Genomic DNA, 26650 nt, shown 5'->3' with positions numbered 1-26650 from the left:
GTTTTAAAGGGTGTAATAAAATGACTAAAATATTTTTATCGTTTTATTCGTAGTGTAGGTAAATGTTTTCACAATAATTACTCAATACGTGTTGGTAAGATCGTTTCTTTAAATATAAACTACTATATTTTTGTTACAATAAAAATAAACTTTTGTCTCGTTCTCATCAATTTATGGTTAAAGCTTTGATGTTTGCAACGATATAATCATACCTACTATAGTACTCTATTAAAATTATCAGTTAGACTGTGGTAGTAATTTTGTTAATAGCTATTGTTAATATAGACTATCCAATATCTAACGTTCTTAAATCACTATTCATTACAATATTGTAGGAGTAGTCAAAGAAACATATTTTAGTATGGCCCATCTTACAAACGAAAGATGTATACTGACAGTTTACGTTTACAAAGTATACAAGTACATAGACAAGTTAATTTAGTGATACTTTTGAACGACTAATTGGTACAATCTCTCGAAATATAAAGATTTTAGAAGATAAGAATATCTTGGTGAAATGAACGGGACAGAACTATACTATATGTGAACGATAGTAAACTATATTTATACTCGATACCAATAACTGAGCAACAAGTTGACACGAAGCGTTTGTAGGGGTCTGTTGGAGAATACTTACCATCAGTCTGATAAATCAATTTATATAACGACGAGTTGTTGGCATCGAGTAAGAGTCAATAGAATATAGAAAAAAAATCAACACTTGCATATAATCATTGCACATGACACGAACCTAATTAGTAAAACTTTTCTTGCAATATTAGTTAATAATAAACATCTAAACTTCTACAAGAGTTTTCATATTATAACATAGTTTACAAAATTATTTGCATATTTATTGCCATGACACAGAAGGCGTAACATTTAGGTAGAGGTCTACAGTCTGCCGGCGACATGTACAGTGCACATAGTCACTGGCAGAAGTAAAGTTTTACTGAAGATACATCGAATTTATATAACAGAATATTTTACATATATACTTATATGAACATTTGTGCAAATAAATTGTCTTAATTTTGTATTAAGTATAAGTAAAAATAACAAAATATTTAATCGCCGATAGTCAATATTTACCAATGATAACGCACACTCGCTTCCTTAATACTTTATCCATAAAGTAAAATAATGTTTACCGATGCATATTAATATTACGCTGCCTTGCAGCACGTGTTTAGAAGTGAGAAAGTAAAGAATTACAATAACTCAACAATGAACATGATCGCCAACTTAGTTAGCACTAATATCACAAAATAAAATACTACAAAAAAGATAAAAGATAGGCATAACACTTCACCACTCCAAATAATAAAAATAAACATAAATAAATGAAACAATCCTCCTCCAACTTGAGACCTTCAGTGGATTCATTACGTAACAAAGGAAAATACGATACAAGAACGAGAAGTGGTGAAAAATAAAAATAAAAGAAAATACAAAATAAACAAAAGCTAGTCCTTTTCAAAATATACCAACGTGTCAGTACGTTGAGTTAGTTTGTGCGATTGACTGGCGCTGACGTACCTACCTAAATAAAATCACACTGCAAATTGTTAATACCTTGTCGGCGACTATATATCCTAAATATTTATGTAATACACAAGTTTAACTATATACAAGAACGTGATCTAACAAAATCTTCTTATAAATTTAAACTTAACATACGTAGACATAACTATCTCAAAGTTGTGCGCTAAAATTTAAAATACAGAAACTCAATATATAACCGATTAATGCTTTAAGTAAACATAATATTAAAACTACTCTATTTTAGTATCCGATCAGTAGAACATTAATCGATCTCATAAAGGCATCTTTCAAACCGTGAAACTTAAAGTAACGTAGATTATGTATAAATCGCTCCCAAGCGGAACTTAACAATATACATGAACATTAGACGTGACACTAACATAACCTAACAAATATTATTTCCCTTATCAATGGAAGAACTGCTGATTTTGTTATACGTCCCAGGCAACTAGGACTGCTCCACTATCCACTAAATATAATCTAAAAGTGAAATAATAAGAGTTGGAAACTTTAGTAATAAAATATTAAACATACAAAATGAATAAAGATTGCGCTATGGCACTATTAAGTTAAATGTTAACATATTGATATTTCCCACTATACTTCTCTTGTTAAAATAGATTCAATCAAATAGGTACACATCGTACATAACAGTAGGCTCACTAATTGGTAGAGAAATATTTTAATATAATCTATTATTTATTAAAGTCTTTAGTAAGATAGAAAAGATTTAATATAATTAAATATATCTATTTGAATAATGCTTGCGAGTGACGACGCCGTGGCCCTGTTCTCGGCCCGGACCACATGTTTCGGAGGCCGGTCCGCGAGTTCCGATCACATCACACCGGTAATGTTGCAATTTGCGAACATAGACAAAGTAAAAATAAGATTTATCTGTAATACAGTCTTTGGTTGGTGTCTTGCGGTATCTCAAATAACTATATGAAGTATTTTAGGCACTTTAGGCGACAACTCATTTAGTAACATTACACTTTAATAACCTGCGTAAATGGAAGGCACATTTCAGACTTTTGTAGCACCTACATATGCTAATTTTCAAAACAAGTTAAATTCAACACGCAGTAACTGGCCTCAAATATTACATTGTATATTATTGTCTAATATTTGCACAACCATACTTTAAACAAGATAACATAATGAGCTTTATTTTATGTAACAAACATTCGTTATTAAATGCATAACAGTATTCTTGGAAATATTGTAATACGTACAATGTAAAAATGTACATGAAAATTTTAATCCAAAAATAGAACGAATACTATAATCGAAACTTCGATATCTTGACGACCTAAAACTAGCCAAAGGAAAAGTGTACATGTTCACGTGGAATCACACAAGTCCAGCGCGAACCCGTGCCTCACTCAGACTTGCGCGGGGTCGGGCGAGGAATGCGAGGGCGTGGAGCCGTGCGGCGACCGGGAGCGCACCGCCTCCAGCTTGATGCCGGGCGGCAGCTGGCCTTCCATGCCCGGGATCAGGAAGAAAGCGTTCGGTGGATACACGCAATCTTTCGGCACGTAACAGTCATGGGTCGTTTTCATGTGGTTCTTCATCTTGTCCGGCCTAGAAAACTCTTTACAACAGACGGGGCACGGAAACACTTTCCTTTGATGACCCTCGTGGTACAAGAAAGCGTGCCTCTGGAATGAATATTTGTTTTTAAAGGTTTTTTGAATGTTCTCCTTAGCGCACTCGGTGCACTGGTACACCCCCTCATTGACTGACGCGTATCTGAACAGGTTCAGACCCCTGACTGACATCTCGGTGAGTTGCTCCGCGGGGTCATTTGACGCCGAGTTAGCTCTTCTTCTTATTCGTCTTCTGACGGCTGGCCTCTGCATTTGGTTGCCGCCAGTCTGCAGCGTGTTGTTGTTTAGGGAGTCGTTTTGGTACTCGTTGGATGTGGAAGCCTGTGTTCCTGGATTAACGCGTACTTTTCCTGAACCATCGTGTGATGGCGACTCCCGAGTGTATTTCATGTCCTTATTTTCAGAATCTGGGCTATCGCGTCCTGTAATTTAAGATTGAAATGATAAGTATTCAAATAAATATTCCATTAATATTAACGATTTGCTATCTACTTCTTGTATAAAAGGATAATGTCACAGGGACTGACGAACGAGTTGTCAATAATTTCGTCTAGTCGCAATTTAAATTAAAAGAAAATTTAAAACATCCCCTTGAAATTGTCCTTTTTACATCTACTTACTAATATCAATTAACTTACTGTATTGCATTAACTTGTAAGGCATATGAAATTGGCAAATAAAGATAATTGTGTAGGTTACATGGAATAAAGGTGAAAAAACATAAGGAAAATAAAAATAAAAACAAACTGAAAATATATTAACTTTATTTGTTCAAATTGAATGACGAAATTTTATTACACCATGATTAAAATGAAAACCACGATTCATGAAACCATTTCATAAACAAGTTTACGAGATAGATTATAAAACGTATAGTAGGTAGCTGCCAGCTTGTGAAGTAAACCATAGAGTGATACGAGTCGTACCAAGAGTACTTAGAAGAAACAATCCAAAATAAATAATTTAGAATAAACTTGTTCATGAGATGCATTCAAAATAAAACATTTAAAACTAGAAAAAGTGAAATAATATCAATTTTGGAATATATGTACTAAGTGTATATATATTGACCAAAATTTGAATCATCAGTCCTATAAATTAAAACTCACTAAGCAAATAATTTTCAAAAGATAACAGTGATTGTGTTCAATGAAAATCTGATGTATTAAAAGATGAACTTGTAGCAAAATCAAACTGCTTAAACTATTTTAAAATAACCATAAATTAATAAATTAAAAAATAATAACAAAAAAGAATAGATTTCACTATGACATAATAGGACTCAAGTGTTTGCATTTGGAACTATTTCGGCAAGTTCAGTAGTAGGTACATAATTATAAAAATAACACTTCAGTTAACTTAGTTCTTAAGATCACATAAGGTGGGTTTATAGTTGAAAAGTAACATTAAACATAGCCGCCGTGCGCTTCGTTCGTTGCACACGACAATATATGTAGGACATAAAATAGTTGCCAATATATTGTATGCGGACATACAGAAAACAATAAGCCGAGAGATACAATCATGTTTGGATAAATTATCAGGAACATGTAATTAGCCTCATTAATCAATATCTGGATAATATTGCATCAGAAATATCTAAGAGTATGGTATAAATAAAAATAAAAAGCAACAATTTGTACTGGACCAACAAATCAATACTTTGTTCATTGCAGAGCATCAATTTGAGCAACATAGAAAGCATTAAACGTAACTAGCTCTAACCACACCATCTACGAAACGTGAGAGTAGCGTCCATAGGATAACGTACCTGCTCAGTCCTCTCTGTAACATTGTACACAGTGTTCCAATGTCACTCCTTCGTCAACAACACTATTTATGTCTATAATATTATAAATAACTTAACTTTTAATCTACTCTTTACTAATAACCCGTGTTGTTACTTTGCTACTATTTAAATATAAAAATAATTAAATATGTTGTAGTCGTTAGTGTTCGTCGTCGTTGCTGCGTACATCACGAGTGACAGACCATGGAAACATAAATCGAATCATGTCACTAATTATTGAAGTATTTATCAAACGGCAAGACAACACATCAAATGTCACCATACACAGTGGTTGCCAAATGTTGTAACAAGAAGTTCATACATACATGGGCACGAGGTCGTACACAGTACACAGACAGACCCGGCCGCCTCACAATAAACAAAATAAAACAGGTGAGAACATAAAATAACAATAACAAATCAAAACAAAATAATAAGTGTCATTAAAATATTGGTTGTTTTGCTGTAACTTTTATTATTTTCTTTAAAGTTTCTAAAAATAGTAATTAACACCTTATTGTATACCATTGTATTTTGTTTTTATTAACAAATATTCTATGTCGTGTAACTTTCAATTCTAAATTTATCTAAACATTACTCTTTGCATTCTCTATTGTCTAAGTGCAAATAACAAAAAATATGGATTTGCTTAATATTTGGCTAAACTCTAGAATATTATTTTAATTGTCGTGTGAATTTTATAAGTAAAGATATAATTAACGTTATCGGTAGGTTTAATACAACTTTTGTGAGAGAGAAAGTTAACAACTTAACGATCATGACTTTGTTTGACGAATTGGCATTGGCTATTTGTTCATATGTGGTCGCAGGTATAACGATTAAATAATAGTGTAAACAAGATCACGATAAGTATAACCACGCTTTAGGTGTGTTATACAACCCTGTAGATTAAAAAAATAAATATATTTCTCTACATTTATATCTTCTTCACCAATCCCTCAAACAACCCTAGGCAAATATATTTATACTGAAACTCTATGATACACCTAGTTATTCGGAAGTAATTTATATGAGATGAAAATTATGATATCGTTCAAAACCCAGAAAATCTTTATACACGAGTAAGCTATCTTTCAATAATTAGGTACTTGTATTAACTTCCATAAATATTGCTTTAAGTTTTCGTATAATCTGTGAGTAAATATATCCTTATTATTTTGTTTCATTTGGAACTGCTAATATTACAACATTTCATTTGCATAGACAATTGTGAATGTTTTAGAGTCCCGTGATAGAATTTGTCAACGGATAAATAATGTAACGACTATAATATACATGCTTTTTAAAACAACAATATCAACAAACAATATATAAATATGTATATTTAGGGACAATCCATTTATGTCACATCACATGCGACATTTTCTTAAGTATAATTTAGCACCAATTATGATATAACATTAACAAATAATAAAATTATTTATTATTGAGATGACAATAAATATAAGTTCAAATACAATTTCCTTTGAAACGTATGTTTTCGAGTGTAATATAAAGGTAAAGAAAACAAGATACATATAACATGTATTACACAAAATGTAGTCCAAGTAAGGTTACTAGGTACACACAAATGAACGGGTTAAGCTTAGGCACTGGCTAAATTGACTATCATAAATGTAAGTGATTTGTTTACTCGTTCAATAATAGCCTCACCATTATTAAGTCTAAATTTCCTCTTTAAGTACCTATCAATGTTCAAGGTAAATTTCGTATAAAGATTTATGAAAGGTAGGTACAATAAATTCGTTTTTATGAATTTTAGCAGTCTTAATATTGATTATCAAGACCCGACGCCTCGAAAATTACACGAATTTTTTTATTCATTTTGTAAATAACATTCACGAGTTGTTCCGATTTCCAAACAAAATGGAAAACATGAGATGATATATTCTTAATTTTAATTACATCTTTTAATTAACTACTTGGGCCTAAAAGGTTTCTAAATTCCTAAGGAAGCTTCTTAAAGTAGACATTGTAAACTCTGAATAATGAAAATAAATAATACATAACATTTTTGAAATTTCTTAGTCGTCTAGTAGTCGATAAACATTAACTTATGAATATACAAGTAAAGGCACACTAATAGGCAAGCGTTCCCTGGACCTACGTTTGTATTGGAGAATTTGGTGTTTGGGTCGACGACGTACTCACACGCACGTCCCTACTGAAGTAGACTACTACCCATACTTACTAAACTCTTTTTATACAATATTATTATTTAAAACAATTTAATTTTCTCGTTATTATTGAAATATATGAAAACGTGTCGCTATAATTACATGGAAGACTACTTTTGCCTCTAAATTTAACTAAGTAAATAATTTTATAAGTACCGTTCCTTACTTTAAATTTAAGGCATTTTGTTTTCTACTAAAATAGAATTTACAAATCATCTCATGATTCCAGTTACATATAAACTTCATTCAAAGCACCTTGCTAAGATCACTTCAACAACAACGCCTTGTTGTATCTTCTCAATATATACAATTTAAACATCAACCTTTAAAATATATAATATATGTTACATTTGTTTTTAAGTTGTTTTACTTTATAGTAACTCAAATATGAATAAGGTAGATGTGTTTGTGATACAGTTACGGCACCGCGACTGCTCCCGTTGGCAGCACGGCCGCGTCGCAGGCGCGCCCACAACAGGCGCAGTACGCGGTGATAACCTTTATACATTAGCTACAGTATTTCTTGTATTGTCTTTGACAAATAGATATTTCACATGAGTAAATAATTTGATCATTTAACAAAGTAATATAATCCTATTATATTTAATGTTAGGAATTGAAAACTTTTATTAAAATATCTAAATGATTTGGGGCTCTGTTGAATAATCAGGAACTGAACGTTTAACCTGTAGAAGTCCTACAATACTTCGCCCTGGATACTGTAGCGCCAACTATCCTATACGTTTTATTGTATTTACTATGTGTATATAAGCGATTTAAATAAGTAGATATTTGAATAGTACAATAACATTTACAACCAAATATTTCAACATTGATAAACTATTTTAAATTAATCTTAACAAATTCTAGAAAATAAAATCATAGCCTGTGTTGAGTTTTACTTCGAAGAAGTCAAATCGTCATCTACAACTAAGATCACTATTAAGGCAAGTTAAATGAAAATGCATTTTCCCGCTACTACTTACGCAATGGCATCTTGTTGTAATCTTTTTGTAAAGAGTCCATTTGGCATTTTTATTAGCCTCTCGAGATACGCAGGTACCTAACTGTCTGCGACAGACAAACAGACGCATCGCCTAGCACACGACTCTATTTACAAAAAGACCATGCCATTGCTTTAATCATAAATATATTAACTAAACTTAAACTAACTAATTCAGTTCAATGAGAATTGCATTTAATATTCAGCACGTAAACAATTACACTACTTTCGAATTTACGATCACCATGAGTAGTTATTTTGTACCCTGAAAATGTTGTAACTAATAAAATTAAGTAACAAGTTAAGTGCAAAATAACAAGTAAATCATAGAAAATTTTATAAATCTCTTTGAAGTTAGCACTCTGAGAAACAAATGGAACAATAAATAAATAGATAAATATTAACAACAAACGACTGGCGTCGCTTAATATCAACAAACTTATTGACATACAGTATGCAAGTATGAAACTTAGAGCTCGAACGCTTACTCAATACGCAATCTACATTTTATAAACTATTGAAAATCCAAATTTTAAGTTAAATAACGTATAACATGAATAAAGTCTACTCTGGCTAATCAGATCTCAATACATCTGCGACAAAGAGAACTACTGAGTGTTGCCGGCGGCGGCTCTAAGACTCCTGCTTGGCCATTTGCTCGTTAGCATTGGGCTGATTTTTGTGAATGATCTTGAGATGAGCGATCATGTTGTCTTTTCGAGTGAACTCTTTGAAGCAGATGGGACACGGGAAAACTTTAACATCTTTCTTGTGAGAAGTAACGTAGTGCCTACAGAAATTACTTATATGTGTATAGACTCTCGCGCATATTTTACATCTGAACACATTCTCCCCTTCCTTGATGCAGTAATCTCTCACAGACTCGTTTGTTTCCTCGTGGTAGTTGCCCACGCTACCCATATTGGCCTTCCTTATAGGAGAGGGAAATATGCGATGTTCCCAGTTGGTCTGTGCTAAATCGGATACTTCGTTGTTAGCCAAGTTGAGGTTATTTTGCTCTAACTCAGCGGCAAACAGCTGTGTGGCGAGAGCTGGCATCAGAACCGGGTCTGGTGGGAATTTGTCGAACGTATTCAGCGCGGGATTCAAACTGGATAACCCGGAAAGTTGATTGAACAAGTTTCGAGCTCTAATTTTGGACATTTGGGGTAGTAATTTTTTACTATTCTTTGGCTTTAAGTTACGACCTAGTCTGTTTTTATCTTCTGTGTCTTTAATAGGACCGTCTTGGGAATTAGAATTGTCGCGGCTTCTATCAGGATTATATTTATATTCGATTGGTTCATTATAACCGTCGTTTAGTTCAGCGGCTGGTTCTTGTTTAATCGATCCGTTCTCTATGGAAAGCACAGGCCCGTTTGTCGTAAAGTTTTGTTGTATTTCTTCTTTTTGCGGTTTATCGGGATCTGAAAAGTTTTTTCAGGTCTCAATGTATGCGAAATTTATGAAATAAAATAATTTGTATTCATTTTACTCGACATCGTAATTGGAAATATTTTAGTAAAACAAAATATTGTAATTTTACTCGGAATTACTGATTTAAATACAATTGTTGTGATACGAACCTATGTTTAAGTTTACGTTGAATTGAAAGCTACCAGAATATTTCCAATTGCTTTAGTACCAAGGAAAGCTATTGGGAATAAGCCTTGTTTGTGTTCCCTTTTCTTATTCGTAATATAAAATATATGTTTACTCGAAGAAGTTTTAAAGAAAGAAATTATCAATCAAACCATTAAGTACCACACCGAGTTTGCCCCTGGCCATTCCTCTAATAGCTCTCCCCAAAAGCAGAAAAGCAAGCAATAGTTAAAATTGTCGATTTATAGAAGAAAATAAGCATCTGTTACTCGTATACGTCAAAAAATTTCATAGATAATCACTTACCCCTTTTCAATAAAGTTTAAATATTATTAAATAATATAAAGTAGGCATTTTGTAATACACTTCACTTTTCACTTATTGTTTCCTAACATCAAAGCTTATATCCCATTAGCTTTTCCCTTTTAAATAAAATGTTACTTTTATAAAATTGTTAGATATTTGGAAAGGAAGATTAAAACAGGTATTTACAAATAGTAAGCGAGTATAAACAACAACATTTTCATTAACTTATGGCGCGACTTTTTGTACAGTTCGGAATTCTACACATTAACATATTCGGTAAAATGTATTTGGAGAGTAAAACAATATTTAATTTAGATATGAATTCTTCATAAACAAATTACTTTCTACCGACGGAGCTGAAATGTAACAGTTTGTAGAGATGTCACATACCTGCAGACTCGGAGTCCTTGCCAGTGGGTGCCTCTGTCGATTGCGCGTCGTCACCTTCGTCAATGAGTAGTGCTTCACCTGCTTCTTCGCCCCCTGACGTAGCCCCGTCTTCGGTGTTAAAGCTATCCATGGACATTTTAACTTCCAACATCTCTGGAGAACCTCTAATCAGTTGGTCGCCTGGACGGTTCGATGATCCGTGAGAGGCAGGCTCCGGGGCAAACTCTCCGGGAGGACTAGCGGCTGTGTTTAAAGCATCACTTGAACTTCCACTGAGTTTTCTAGGCCGACCTCGTTTTCGTTTAGGCTGCATCAACGCATTACCCAATAAAGGCATTAATAAGTTGGGAGGTGCTCCTCCACTTGGCATACCCGATGCTGGCCTTTTCTGATGCATGTATGGATGTATTCTGTGTAGTTGAGGAGGAGGTGTGTGCGCATTCGACTGTTGCTGTATTAACGAGTTAGTCAAAGCTGGAATATCGCACTTCTCCTCATTTACTTCTGTAAGTCCTTTTATTCTTAAGCTCTCGGCTACTTTTAAGAAAGCCGTCAGTCGCTCCTGGTCTACGCTTACTTCACCCCTGTACATGAAATCGAGTAAACTCTTCATGTCCGAATACGGAACGTCCTTCAATATAACAATGGGATGTTTCTCCTGGTGGTTCACGAAGAGAGCTTGGAAGTAAGGACTGCAGGCCGACAGGACCATCTTGTGTGCCTTCAGTAGCTGACCGTCGACGGCAAGTGTAACATCGGTGAAGGTCTCAGCGTGCAGTAGCTGATCGAACACAGACAACATATTAGACTGGTGGTTGTTCCACCGCAAACAAAACCTCTGCGTAGCCATTTTTGCTTTTGTATATATTCTTCTTTGGAAGATATGATTTCTGCCAGTCGAGGCTTAAAATATAATTTTACCAACAACTATTCAATCATGTATACATAAGTATTCTCTCTTGTTCCATGAACAATACAACAAAACGTCAACAATAGATAATGTTTACTTTTTAAAAGCCATTTTCAATTTGTATGTTTCATAGTGTTTAGTGCAGTTTTGTGTCGGGCGCAGGGAACCTGTAACAGGAGAACGAAATGTTGTACAATGATGTACGCTCTTACATAGTTACAGCAAACACTATATTGTGTTTGTATGGTCATAAATTACACTTTAAGTAAAACAGAAAGTCGAGGATCGTTTTGATTTCTCTCCTTTCGTGTCTGTTACAAGTAATTAGGTACATTGCTTATGTGATTACTGATTACAGTACTTGTGCACACTTGTGCTTGCTTCTGTCACGCTATTATCCTCCTAGGCTATTCACGCAATATGTACCGTGGTACTTATCCAGCTACTTAGCTACAGTTTATTCTAACCTATAACACCGCATTATTATTATTCTGTATTTCTATTTCTATTGAAAGCACGAACAGTTTATTTATATTGTAAAGAATTCATTTGTTTTTTTTTTCATTTTGTACTATAGGTAACTATTAGAAATATTTCTAAATACCGAGCAAATACAAGAACCTAGAAGAGATTGTGTGACGTTTAGGTACGAATCATATGTGAGCCCTTTCGTGTATTTCTTACAGGACATAATTAATATGTATTAAGCATCAAAAAATACAAATTTAATATCATTCGTTCAAATAATAAGTAAACAAGTACATGAATGTGTTTCTATTGTGTCTTTCACTTCCTGTGATTGGTTAAACGTAACACGTTGGATAAACTAAACGCTTTTTATTTATTTTAGTCAATTATGTACTTTCAGATTGTTTTATAAAATAACAGTAAATAGAATCAAAATACTATGTAAAGGTATAGGTCTAAAAGGCCATATTACACGATAATTGACGACCAATTACAAAAAAGAGATAAAATATCGTAATTAAATTACATTTCGTTATCATAGGGACACCAGATACCACATTCATTAATTTTTGCTAGGTTGTGAACGACACCAATAGCTACACAATTCAATCAAGGTTAAAAAAATCGAGGGCGTCTATAGTCTAGCGGCGTGGGGAGCCTGTGCATCGCGTCGGCGAGCGCACTGCAGTAGGAAACTAAATTGTAAGCTATCGTTCATTGCAGCCATGCTACACACCAAATATTAAATCATGATGCTGATATATCAGCGGTATTCGTTGAAAATATCTAGACCTGCATTAATTCCAATTAGATTCCAATTGGAACGGTCTCGAATTTATTTTAGAGCTACAAAAACACGAACATTTGCTCCACATCCACAGGTGCTGACCACAAACGTTATCGCGGTATAAACGAGCGCTCGAATTATTACTACGCACCCAGTCGAGCGCGTTACATTACGTCATCACAATGGCATTATTACCTCCGATATCCACATTAATTCAACCGATACGTCGAGATAAGCACCGTTTGAGAATAATTATATCACTGCACTAACATAAGGGAACGTACCACACGTATCTGCACCACAATCAACTCGACCCTTTTATGGGAATGAGGACCAGCCCTTCCGCCATAGTCCGAGTCCGCGTTTACGTCGCACCCCGCTCACCCGACGACTGAAGCCCGCAACCCCGCGCGACGAACACCGACTCGCTATATTGTAACAATTCATTTGATTTTTTTTTCATTTTGTCTATAGGTAAATATTCTAAATACGCCGTATCATCCTGAAGAGATTGTGTGACGTTTAGGTACGAATCATATGCGCAGGGAGCACCTATTCGTGTATTTCTTACAGGATAATTAATATGTATTAAAAGCCATTTTCAATTTGTATGTTTCATAGTGTTTAGTGCAGTTTTGTGTCGGGCGCAGGGAACCTGTAACAGGAGAACGAAATGTTGTACAATGATGTACAATGGTTACAGTCTTACACACAGTTACAGCAAACACTATATTGTGTTTGTATGGTCATAAATTACACTTTAAGTAAAACAGAAAGTCGAGGATCGTTTTGATTTCTCTCCTTTCGTGTCTGTTACAAGTAATTAGGTACATTGCTTATGTGATTACTGATTACAGTACTTGTGCACACTTGTGCTTGCTTCTGTCACGCTATTATCCTCCTAGGCTATTCACGCAATATGTACCGTGGTACTTATCCAGCTACTTAGCTACAGTTTATTCTAACCTAAAACACCGCATTATTATTATTCTGTATTTCTATTTCTATTACACGAACCGTTTATTTATATTGTAAAGAATTCATTTGTTTTTTTTTTCATTTTGTAGTATAGGTAAATATTAGAAATATTTCTAAATACCGAGCTAATTATACCTAGTGGAGATTGTGTGACGTTTAGGTACGAATCATATGTGAGCCCTTTCGTGTATTTCTTACAGGACATAACTAACATGTATTAAGCATCAAAAAATACAAATTTAATATCATTCGTTCAAATAATAAGTAAACAAGTACATGAATGTGTTTCTATTGTGTCTTTCACTTCCTGTGATTGGTTAAACGTAACACGTTGGATAAACTAAACGCTTTTTATTTATTTTAGTCAATTATGTACTTTCAGATTGTTTTATAAAATAACAGTAAATAGAATCAAAATACTATGTAAAGGTATAGGTATAAAAGTCATATTACACGATAATTGACGACCAATTACAAAAAAGAGATAAAATATCGTAATTAAATTACATTTCGTTATCATAGGGACACCAGATACCACATTCATTAATTTTTGCTAGGTTGTGAACGACACCAATAGCTACACAATTCAATCAAGGTTAAAAAAATCGAGGGCGTCTATAGTCTAGCGGCGTGGGGAGCCTGTGCATCGCGTCGGCGAGCGCACTGCAGTAGGAAACTAAATTGTAAGCTATCGTTCATTGCAGCCATGCTACACACCAAATATTAAATCATGATGCTGATATATCAGCGGTATGACAACGAAAATCGTTGAAAATATCTAGACCTGCATTCATTCCAATTAGATTCCAATTGGAACGGTCTCGAATTTATTTTAGAGCTACAAAAACACGAACATTTGCTCCACATCCACAGGTGCTGACCACAAACGTTATCGCGGTATAAACGAGCGCTCGAATTATTACTACGCACCCAGTCGAGCGCGTTACATTACGTCATCACAATGGCATTATTACCTCCGATATCCACATTAATTCAACCGATACGTCGAGATAAGCACCGTTTGAGAATAATTATATCACTGCACTAACATAAGGGAACGTACCACACGTATCTGCACCACAATCAACTCGACCCTTTTATGGGAATGAGGACCAGCCCTTCCGCCATAGTCCGAGTCCGCGTTTACGTCGCACCCCGCTCACCCGACGACTGACGGCCGCAGCCCGCAACCCCGCGCGACGAACACCGACTCGCTCCGCGACTCGAATATCTCTCACAAAAAATACGCCGTCATCATCGAAATGGCGGCAGCGGATATATTCAGCGCAGGGTGCACGGTAAAATATTGATTTATTGAAATTTATTGATTTGCTCTTGGGAGGAACATCATCCCCATCAGGATACGTAGTTACTTGCCAGTGTACTGCATCTACTTATGACTTTTTATATGCGTGTGGTATATTATTCTATAAGGATGACTTAATAAATATATTAGAACCTTTAGATCCGGAATCAAAACGGGGACGATGCCGGTAGGTACCCCGGCTAGGTTAAACAACAATACTGACTTATTTTTTCTGTCTATTTTCCATTGTAAATTAATTTAAATCAATTCCTTCTTTTTTAGAAACAAATCTTTGCTATCCTGATACGAGGCGATATATAAATAAAACAAATAAGTGGGTGCAGATTCCTACAGTCTAAATTATACATGTTTAAAGTAGACATACATACATAACCATTAGTCCTAAACTTAATCAATCGATTCTAGCTTGCATTAAAATAATGAGGGTTAATTTTAACCCAAAAAATACATTATGAATGAGGTGTTATAGATTTATATACATGGTATTTGTTTTATCAACCAACCTTTGTATGGATACATTCAAGGGATGAGTTTTCCACGTGAAAAACATCAATCCATTCGTGTTGTCGCCATGTCAGCAGTGTTCTCTGTCTCTGTCCCACACACGAGCGGGGTTGGATGGACGCCCTCTGCGCGGCGAGCGCCGCCGATGATGGCCGAATGCCGCCACTTTTCGCAACCGAACCAACCCGAGTCCGCACGGAAAATAGATCGCAGGGCGCACTTGTATTTTTTAAGTTTCAAATTCACTTGAACAAACACCAATATTTTTTTTATATTTACTGAAGGTTCAAAATTATAAAACTGTTTATTTTATTGAGCAATCTACCACTTGACGTATTTTTTGTAGTTTTTAACGATAAAAGGAAGAATTTCAGGACATGAAAAAAAAAATCCGCGCGCGATGTTACTCGGAAGTGTTTTTAATAAAAATGGCCTGCCGCCTCGGCGGGAGGAGTGGCAATGGGCAATGAGGTCGGTACCCTCTCTCTGGCACCCGCGCGCGCCCCTCCCTACCGCTACACTCCGGCACAGGGTTAGAAAGTTTCAAAAGTGAATCGTGGAAAACACGAACACTGATTCCTGACTGCAATATTCCACTTCGAGCAAGCGAAGGATTTTAAGGACGAAGGATGCTAAATCTCCATTATTTTTATTCTCCTTTAAAATAATGCTGATTAACTTACACTTTATACCCTTTTTATTAAGGGAAAATTAAAATAATTTAATAACATTAAAACTAAAACTTACTCGGCATATATTGGTGGTAAGTGTATTCCGTAGTTTGTACATTTATTTTATCGTTATCTGTTAATGACACCCCCCTTGCGTGGACAGATCCGACAATATCCACACATAGTGGGTGTATTGTACACAACTATAGGTGTGTCAACAATGTCTATCTGTATCATTCAAATTGTCATACATAAGTATCCTATTTCAAGCCTAAGTACCACATGACCTAAATCGTGATAGCCTAAAAGCAATGCGTTCTGTATCCTACGTCACGTAACTCTGAACTGAACGTTTGGATTCTATGATTTTTGGCGCGAACCCAGAAACTTTTGTATAAAAATACCAAAGCCAATGATTTCCTTTGCACCCTTACATACCTGTGGTATTTTTTTATGTAGAAATAATTATCACTCTGTTAGTTGAAACATTTATTAACTGGCTGCGTTATTTTTGGATTGATGTAATTAAAATTGAAATCAAAACTACAAACAATTAAAGTTACATTTGCAAAATGAATGTAATATTGAAACCTTCATGCTGTTCACAGTGTAGTTCTCACCGAGGCGCGAGGCGAGGTTTACAGAGGCTCACGTTCAGCAATGGATGTTTTGAACTGATATAATTACGCTGACATTTGTGATTCATGATCGTGTCTTAACAATGTCGTTCGTGTAAGCAGTGTGTATTTTTTTTTTTTTAATAAAATCCAAAAAGTTTCTGAATGTTATGAATTCTGTTATTTACCGATCATAGAAAAGATTGGAATACAAATAGGGTTTATAGTTATCATAATTATATATAGGTGTATAAATCTAGGAAGATACATACCGCAATATTAAAAGCGTACTGCCTATACATAAAAATAGAAATAAAATTAAAAATATGAAAGTAGAATAAACGATAAATTAGTTCGCGTTCGTAACAAACGTTCGCATCGCAGTATCATAATTGTTTACCCATCTTTAGTCGGTTCAACATAATACTTCCGATATACACGACGAGTACTATTTTGATTCGCACAAAACATTATTATGACAGAATTAGCACACCTGCCGCTGTAAACTTGGTCGTATCGATTGGACGGAGCGAGAGCTATAATTCAGCAGTGACCTGACCTAGGTCATCGTGCCCGTGTTAGCTGAAGTCCTTACAGCCAGCTGACCCAGTTTTCAGGCGGCCCGGCTGATGCATAAAAGCTTGCCAACACACTTTCCCTCTAATAACAAACACGCCCTGGAATAAAGGTTCGTTTTGCCACCCAAATAGCTTCAGTGAATAAAAAATCCGCGTTGTTTTCACACGCATACCTATTATGCAAATTAAAAGAAGATTATAACATTTATTGTACCTACAACCGTTAAATGCTTTATTCTTTTTATACTTTAATTACCTGAACGTTGTAATGTTATTCTAAAATTACTTACTATTTTTCTAGTCCATAGCTACGTACATAGACGTCCGATATAAATTGTAGAGATTCTTATGAGAGTTACGGGATGCTTTTTTAATAACTAGGCATGCCACATTTAGTGGAACTTAGTTTATACCTGTTATCCTATAGCTTACAGCAAACCCTACGTAGTGTGCGTTGTACGCACCTCCGTACAGGTGCTGTTAAAGCATATCAAATGTGTATGTTTTAAATCAAAATAATAGTCTCTTTTCTCAACTTTGGATCTTCGAGTGTCCAATGAATAAGCAGATTTTACTGTAACGGCTCGCGAAGAACGGTCGACGTTAACTGTTTAAACTACGAGAGTGGTAAAAGCTACGAACAAAAAGAAATCCTTCGGCTTTCTAACAGAGACGTGTGTGCATATTGTCGACAGCCTCATTTACTATGGGCTGGGATATCGTCTTTCATGAGCTATTCAACTGCATAGAAACAACATGACATCTTTCTTAGTTGCCTACATTTCCCCAGGATTATTCCGTCTGCAGTTTATCGCGCGAGAGAAAACTACGTAGCAATAAAATAATTTTCATGAAACCTTAACCTCTTATAAGTCTATTTAATCTCATTTCTTTTTATTAGTTAATGCCTGTAGTATACCAATACTCTTTGTTACTAGATCTACACAATCACTAGACATATCCCATGTCAATCTATCATTTCCAAATCAAATTAAAGTCTTATGAACATTCTTACTTATTTTGCTGTATGTATCGGAGGAGGAGCATAAAGTTGAGATGCATTTTTGGTTTCCCAATATGCTTGTGCTTTAGTAAGTAGGTGTAGATAGAAGGGCCCGTCCTGCTAGAATCGGTGCGTCTAACGGTCGGGTTTCGGTTCAATGACTCGATTCGGACGCTCAATTTTCGCCGTGTACTGTTAGATATCTCACGGCAGCACCACTGCAGTGACCAGACGAATCTGTCCAAGTTACGGATGTAGCGTGATGTCCCTATAATCATATTCTTTACGTTATACGTACTTGCCAACCCTAGCTGGCTGCAGTTGTCTATCTAGCTTGAATCAGATGGTTTACTAGGTACTGTAGTAATGACAAAAATCTATGGGCTTTTCCGAATTCCAAAAGCTTCCAAAAAAGTATGACTATGTCTCATGTTTAGATGCAGGTACTTACCTAATATATTTTTTATGACATATCCTCAATAGCTGGCTTGCAGATTGGATAAATTGTTTATATTCTATAGATTTTTACAGGTTTTATAATATAAAAATAGGTACATGTACATGTACTACACCGTTTTTAAAGTTATTCTTGCTTGCTTCAATTCAAGCTCTTCTACTCCGCGGAAACAATAAAATGTATGGTTTCAACAATTCATTGTACATTATACAGACTATATAGCATGTTCCTATTTACAAATAAATCCCGATCGAATAACATTGTTGTTACTCATATTTGAAATCAATGAATTCTTGGCATATGTGTCAACGGCGCGAAGGGAGCGGCTGATTCCTGCCGGCCAACTCCCATTTCTGAGAAGGGCTAGTGGGTGAGATTGCAAAACTCTTTGCTTGAACTTAATTTCTCATGTAATTCATTGGTAATTTATATTTCTTGTGAAATTACATTAAGCGAACTACGAATAAAAGTTACGAAAATAGTAATATTGAATTAGTCATCACGAGTTTAACGGTGTTTGCTATCACAGTTACATCATTATTGTCTTGATAATAGTGTCATAACTATTATTTCAATGAGTACATTAATATATAAACGATTACCTGTCTTTATGAGCACGTCATTCTAGTTCCTAATTGAATATTAATTGATTCTTACATTAATATGCTTTCGTTTTACCAAACGACTCAATAAGTACTGAATTTTTGTCGAATTGATTGCCCAATTTTATCGATAGTAAACATGGTGAATTCCGACATTATCATTTATGATGATAAGCAACGTCTTCTCACAGTTTATCGGGCAGCATTCGCACAATCGGAGACACCTGTCGATGCGCACTGTAGCGGTCTGCCTAGAATCTGATATTTGTGACCAGTGTACGCGCACTCATACATTCATTCCTTTTTACTTCTTAATTATACACATGCTATCCTTGTCGTGGTCCCTACATAGTCAGTTAAATTGGGAGTGAGTACGACAACATCTCTAAATGAAATGATCAATCCGAACCATCCGCATGGTCCGCAGTAGGCGCGTGGTGCGAAGCATCAACAGCAGCCGTTAGCGAGCGATGTCCCGTTACTACGCGGCTCATCACTAATTCCATCTCACGAAAGCTCAAATTTTGGCGGTGAATCAATTAACCCTAAATAACATCCGGTACACGCAGCGCCAGCGCCTCCTTCTTTGAAACTCTTACTGAATGGGGTAGCTAGAATTAGAGGAATCATATTTTTTATTTGATTATGATTTATCGAAGTTAAAAATACCAAAAATGTGTTATATATTTACGCCAATGAATCTGTATTTTCAATGGTGTTATGTAAGGTAGCCATCAAAATGTTTTGTTTAAATATGAAGAACAGTATAGCAATTACTACTATGTTAAATATCAAATACAGTCGTGATGTTCATAGGCCTCGTTGTTAGGAGGATAATATAGTGGAGAGATAATCGGGCGCGTTGAGGCTGGGCGCGCTGCGCGCAGCGAGCGTGTCGCGCGGCGCAGTGGTGTGGACGCGGAGGCGCGCGCGCGCCCGAGTGGTTGAGATTGCGTAAGCGCACGGGGCCGATTTCTAGCGCGGCTCCCACGCCGCAAGGTCAGCGCTTCGGAGGATTGCTCCCACTTGCCGCCGCCATCAATGTAAAATACTAACAGCTAGCATTACTGATATTATGCAAAGTTACCCTGTTTAGTTACGTTTCTTGCTTTACAATTTAATACTTCTCCATAATAACGTACCGTACATATTTATCGTAAGCAAGTGATACACAAATATTGATAAGTGTATTTACAGATTTATAGACAGTGGTCTATTCTTCCTTGTTTATTTTACCTAAAAAATCTTCCTAGATTTTATTTTACCTAAAAAACGTTTCATCATATCACAACCCTTGTAAGTATTCTTCGAACGAACACTGGGTAATATCTACAATACAATCACCTGGGCTCATCAATACCCGAGTGTTCAGATAGAACATAAACCAAATATGATTTGTAAACAGTTTAGAAACTGCAAATCCTGTCTATAGCTCGTGGAAGAGTACACTCACTATTAATCCACACAATGTTTCATGATGTTGTAAAACTAGACAACGGCATTCATTTCTCTTAGATTTTATATGACTTTCGCGTATATTGATGAATTCACAATTCTTAGTCTGTTAAAGCTGTAACCGTAAGAAACCTTAATTTCTCTAGTAAATACATGAGCAGCTATAGGCGAGTGCGCCATTTGATTTTAGTATGTAACAACTTTATCGTTATTTTACGATTCGGCGTTTTGATCAAAGGTTCCGAGTCATAGTCGTGCGAAGCGATGCACAATAGTGATACAAGGTGTCGGTCTAGCCGGGCTCGTACTGTTGTCGTCTACATAGTTACCTACGAACATGTAAATAGAGATAATCTCCGCCACCACCATCGTGCCGTGAGACCTTGAGAGGCGACGAACGCCTACCTACCTCATTTATTACGAGACTCTACCCGTGTAGCGCAAACTTTGCGCATCATTTTGTTAGAACACGATAATCAAAGAAAAATAGCTCTGCCGTCAATGTACAACGATAGACTTGAACGTGAATCATCATTCGCTCCGACTTCGTTTAGGCACCTGAACACAACCTTAAACAAAAACAGTACGAATACGGCTCTATATAAATCCAAAATAAATTCAACCTAAACTCACCCAATAGTTGCTAATGTAGGCTATAGCAGTTTAGCTGAATATTGCATGTAGTTTAAGTAGTAAGTATATTGAGAGAACTAAGTCAAGGAAACCGAAAGCCAATCAAGGCAAATTAAAAATAGACTTATTTTGGAACACTAACTACGATTAGTTGTTACCGTTTTACCTAAATAAAAAATATTAAATATGTAATCACCACCTAGGATCCCGATAAGATCCCTAAAACTTATAACTGTCAAGGAATACTTCAGCTCGCAACAGTTACCACTTCACCTAGTTAGTTGCTCCATATCAGATCAGATACCCAATGTATGTGATAATCCTATCGCATTTGATCCATCTACTACTCGTAGATTTTCCTTAAATTCATAAATGTAAGTAACGTTATTTAAGCAATTCATCTTGTAAGTACCTATCTATACGACTGCTTCTAGGCTCAACTTTTTGGAAATGAGTGTAAGCACCTGTCCACGTGAAATACAGTGGTAGGTAAGTAAGTGCTACCTGCTACGTCAAAATGAATACAGAACAATGTGCCTTAGGAGAGAACGATGTTATCTTTATAATTGCTTTTATTTTGATTGTTCTCAGCTAAGTTTAACTTGAATATGAAATTAACGTTAAGTTAGTTATAAAAGTTGGCCAAATTGAACCGGGACTGCTACGGCTACGTAGCGGTATAAAATACGTTCACGGAGCCTTTCTGTACCCAAATTAAAAATATTTAGATGATAACAAGCAAATTTTGAAACCTTTTCACATTCACTAATGTGTTTATTCTGCTCTATTATATTTAATTTTACTCACATACAATTTATTTTACTTGCGTTGGCCAAGCATGGTAGAGCCATTCATATTTAATCTTTGGAACAATCTTGTTATTAAGGATCTAAACTACATGCGAAAACCGAATTAGTACTTAAGGTAGGTAAGATGATGATGATAAAGCTTCCTGATGATTGATCATTGAAAATCGTATCATATTATCGGACGAGCAAGAAATAACAGAATATTTATATTTGTTCAAAGTTACTTGAGATTGAACACCTCTTTACCGTACTTCCGGGTTAGTCCTGACAGGTACCCAAGGAATACCTCATTCTTGACTTTTCAAGGAGGTTGAGGTAAGTATCTTGTTCCTATGGGTCCGTCGCTACATGCTAGCTATCTTTTCCAGGAGTTTATATATGTATGTATCCGTGTATTGACTTTGTTATATAGGGACCATCATAGTCTTTCTTTAACACACTTTAACACTTTCACGGTATATATTATACCTTCGCACAAGAACAAGAACATAACTCTAAGTATAATTTGTAGCGGGTTTACCGGGGCTTCGGCTCAAAAAGCAGGAGTAAGAACGGGGTGGTTTTTAATCAGTAAGAGTCTGACAGTCCCTCTCGCCTCGCCCAAGGCGAGAGAAGTCATTACATGATTTTCCCCCCTTAAAAAAACAAGTATATTTTTTCTTATGGAGATAAGGGAGTCCTACCATCAAAGAAACTGAATTTTACCATAAAGGTCAAACTTAATAAACAAAATCCAAAGGAAATTAAAAATGAAGTAAAAAGTACAGTAAAGAAAGATATTTTACACTTTCCAATTAGCCATAGGTACCTAACTAGACAAAACTTACAGGCATACGAGGTAATGTCGAATACCAACACAAATCCTGCAGAGGAACTTCAACAAAATGCCATTGATCGAGTTATTTAAAAAATGCAACCTATAAAAATTGGAGGTAGAAATATTATTTTTAAAATTTGAAAATCTATCCTAGACATAAGTAGAACTTTTTGATAGGCGCCTCGTGCGACATAGTGCAGCGTGCGCGCACGTGAGAATGAGCGGAGTGAACAGTTCAGCAATAGTAATCATACACACGTTAGAAAGGGACGAACGATGTGAAATCAGGGTGGTTCCACAGGGGTCAACGACCCACGCAGCGACACGCGTATCGGTGATTTTTATAATTTGGATTTTGGGACAAAATTTCCGTCTTAATGCCCGGAAGAGATCCACCTCTCAGGTAGTGTAACAGCTCTCAATGGAACATGGATAGGTAACGGCCTAGTAAATACGTAAATACTAATGACTTCATATGCAATTACTACTTATTTTATAGTGCTTAAATTAACTATTCTTCTGCCTTTATCGGTATGTAAGTATTACGATTTGTAGTAGTAGTAATACAAGCAAATACTATTTATTAATTGAAAGTATCTAATCAATTTGCATGTTGTTTTTCAAATACCTACTTAATTGATTAACTAGCTAACTATTCTAATTGATGTAAGTACGTACTTACTTATGTTGGATTATAAGATAAGGTGTATTTATGTTAACTCTTGGAACTTTGACTCCTAAATCAGCAGGAAACTGATCGGTTTAAAGCCGAGCACTACAATATTGCATTACAATTTACAACGTGTTTCTGTCTATGTGGAGCGATTTCTGTCGCATGTCTCCGATCGATACTATTTTTCTATTATAGCTTTTTACTATAGCGTTTCATGTTCGTACATGAACACTTCATAGTTCTTATCCACGATAAGTGCCCAAGCTTACGGTGTACAAATGCTCATTGTTTAAAATGATATCATTGTACTTATTTTCTCTATGTTCTACTCGTGTAGAACTGTTAAAACGCGATATTCTTTCACTATTTTAATCAAATAACTGTAGAGCTGTACAAAAAGTGAAGCTAACAAGAAGCTTAGTATAAATTTGAATAAGTTGCATAACAACCATTCTGTCACCGTGCGACGTCGCACCGACATACAGATCGGTTCGTTGCCATTGTATGATAATCGCGACCTTCACGTTATGGGCGTGTATTTATTATCACCCCCAATACTTATAGAAATATCTATTTGACGATCTCGTGTATCTTTTTATAATCGGTAAAGATAGATTTAATCATTGGCAAGACCAAGGTATCTATTTGTTCTATCCATAAAAATATGTCATTCTAATCTAAGTGGTAAAACTCGTGTCCTATTTGCAAACAATGCTTCGAATTATAATATTCCGTTTAAATTCCAACGCATAGATTGAAATTTGACGTCGGCATTGAATGAGTGTTGAATGTCCCTCCGTGAAGGGTAGTGACCGTAAGGAAAGTAACGTTGCGCGGAGGCAGGCAAGCGTTGCGCAAGCCTTCTCCACGTGTAAACAGTTGGCGGGCTCCACGGCACCAGCCATCGGCCACCGCCTCGGCCGGGCAGCGAGCAAGCCACCCGTGCTATATCCCAGCAACTTCCTTCTACACTTGTTACATATTTATAAATCCTACGTAGTTCGGTATTGAATGGTTTATGGGTACCTATTTACTAAATACTAGATCTGTGGAAGTAAGCTTTTTGCTTAAACGGCTATCTGCAGTCTTTTACCTAGATAGTTGCTGGTTTATTTAATTAGTAACCTAAATTACAGTTTCTTTTTGCCCTTTGCCCAGAATGGTAAATTCAATATTATCACCGTTTGTCCGTAACTTCATACCGTGTCGATCTTTTAATGTACGTATTTCAGAGACCTAAGTAGACCTTATGTAAACATTAAGTAATAGACAGAAGTCGTTGCACTGAGATGGAAGAAATGTCATTTTGTCAAGATAAAATGACCAAAATTCCGTGTTATATTGTATCGCATGACTTGCGTGAATTCCACCTTTCTCTGGTGTCCGCTCGTGGCCCCGATGGCCGCCTGCGGCCGCGGTTTGGGAGTCGCCTTGCGCAAACGCGTCCCACACGTGTGCATCCGAAAGGCGCACTCATCATTCTTTGCACCGTTAGTTTTTCCTACTTCTCAGCAGGTATATTATAGCGATACGCATATCGTAAAAGTAGGAATTTTTAATTAGAGAAAGGGCTTCACGGTGCCGGCCTATTCGAGATGTTTCGAAGGGAATTCAAGGCTACCAATAATTTATTAATCAACGCCATAGATGTGTGGTGTAGTACCTACCTTAGCAATACTCAAGACTGAACGAGATGATGTCAAGTAAACGATGAAAATCCCCCAGAGATTTGCCCTCGCGACGACGCCGTGCGTCGTTGCAGGCGAATCAGCGGCTGCGCGGGCGGTGATCGAGAGGCCCCGGCGGGTGCGCACCGGCCGCCGCGCCCTCTGCGCCTTGAGCGCGCCCCGCACCCCCCGAGCCCGCGCACCACCCCCGCCCCGCCGTGTCGCCTCCCTCACACACGAGCGCGCAGGAAAATTTTATAATAGGTGACTACTGCTGATGACACCGTCAGCTCATGACATATGACGTGAGCGCGGCCAACGAGAAAATTGCTATTACTTGTTACGTTGTTACAATAGCTCCAGACATAGACATATTGAGATTCATCTAGGTACAGTCCTGTACTGTACCTCACCTACCCACAAACTAGTTAAATTAAGTACTTAAATTTATTTTTTAAAATACTTCTTACGTCTATTAAAATATCAAATGTAAAAGGTAGCTTAGCTCTTTACAGTGCCACAAAGAGGACATTCATAAGATGTACTTCTAATGTATTTCTAACAGTAGGCTAAATTAAGAAAGCCCATAACTGTTAAAAAATTACCTTTATATCTAATTTATTTTTAGGTTAAATACCTCGAGGTATGTCAGATGTAGATTTACTTATTTAATAAAAAGCACGTGGAGATACCACTAAAAAAATCTTGGTTTATCTTATGAATAATTCTTAGGAATCAATATTTAAAAACGCGTATCAGTCACCAATATCTACGATCCTCGCATCTTTCAGTCACCGTTTTCATCGAAGTACTACGAACGCTGAAGTATTTGCAATACAGACAAAAATACATAAATTAGCAATCTTATACTGCAACTCTAGGGCCTTACATTTCTATTAATTACAACAAAAATAACTTTTCAACATAAGATATTATAGATAACATAACATTAATCCCTTCACATGTTACAGATGTTAAGTGGCTGAAAAGGTCCTAAATACCAACTTAATTAATTATTACAAAGCATTTGCACAATGAAGCTCGATACTATCGACCCGTGCTGAAATGCAGAAAGAAAATCAAAGTAACGCTATCTTTGCCATCGTTTTCGAATAATAGTAATAAGCGTCAAATCGATGAGTATCGCGCGTCGTGTTGCGCGTCGTAGCAACTCACGTGGGCACAGCGAGTGTGCGATTCATTAAAGATGGCGCCATCGTTTGACCCAACGTTGGGTCCAATCATTTG

At 36.1% G+C, this 26650-nt stretch overlaps 1 protein-coding gene across 11 annotated transcripts in view; it reads right to left on the bottom strand.

Moving 5' to 3' along the window:
* Positions 1 to 25555, bottom strand: part of LOC118262667 (protein tramtrack, alpha isoform-like) — a 31108-nt gene extending 5553 nt beyond the window's left edge. Inside the window, exons 1-3 of one of the 11 annotated variants that reach the window (XM_050697475.1) lie at positions 15420 to 15876; positions 10447 to 11523; positions 31 to 3580 (exon numbers count right to left, since the gene is read on the bottom strand). In XM_050697475.1, the coding sequence (XP_050553432.1) occupies positions 2931 to 3580; positions 10447 to 11296 (1500 nt within the window). In that variant the 5' untranslated portion in view covers positions 11297 to 11523; positions 15420 to 15876 and the 3' untranslated portion in view covers positions 31 to 2930. Of the gene's footprint in view, positions 1 to 30; positions 3581 to 3905; positions 9576 to 10446; positions 11524 to 12806; positions 13023 to 14563; positions 14821 to 15419; positions 15884 to 25402 lie in introns of those variants that run through there. The other 10 variants (XM_050697474.1, XM_050697476.1, XM_050697472.1 and 7 more) reach the window with 10 other exon arrangements.
* Between the last annotated feature and the right edge of the window lie 1095 nt (positions 25556 to 26650).

The sequence above is a fragment of the Spodoptera frugiperda genome, chromosome 12, assembly GCF_023101765.2.
Source record: "Spodoptera frugiperda isolate SF20-4 chromosome 12, AGI-APGP_CSIRO_Sfru_2.0, whole genome shotgun sequence".
Taxonomy (NCBI): Eukaryota; Metazoa; Arthropoda; class Insecta; order Lepidoptera; family Noctuidae; genus Spodoptera; species Spodoptera frugiperda.
The sequence above is the reverse complement of the archived record's forward strand: the minus strand, read 5'-3'. Positions and strand labels throughout refer to the sequence as shown.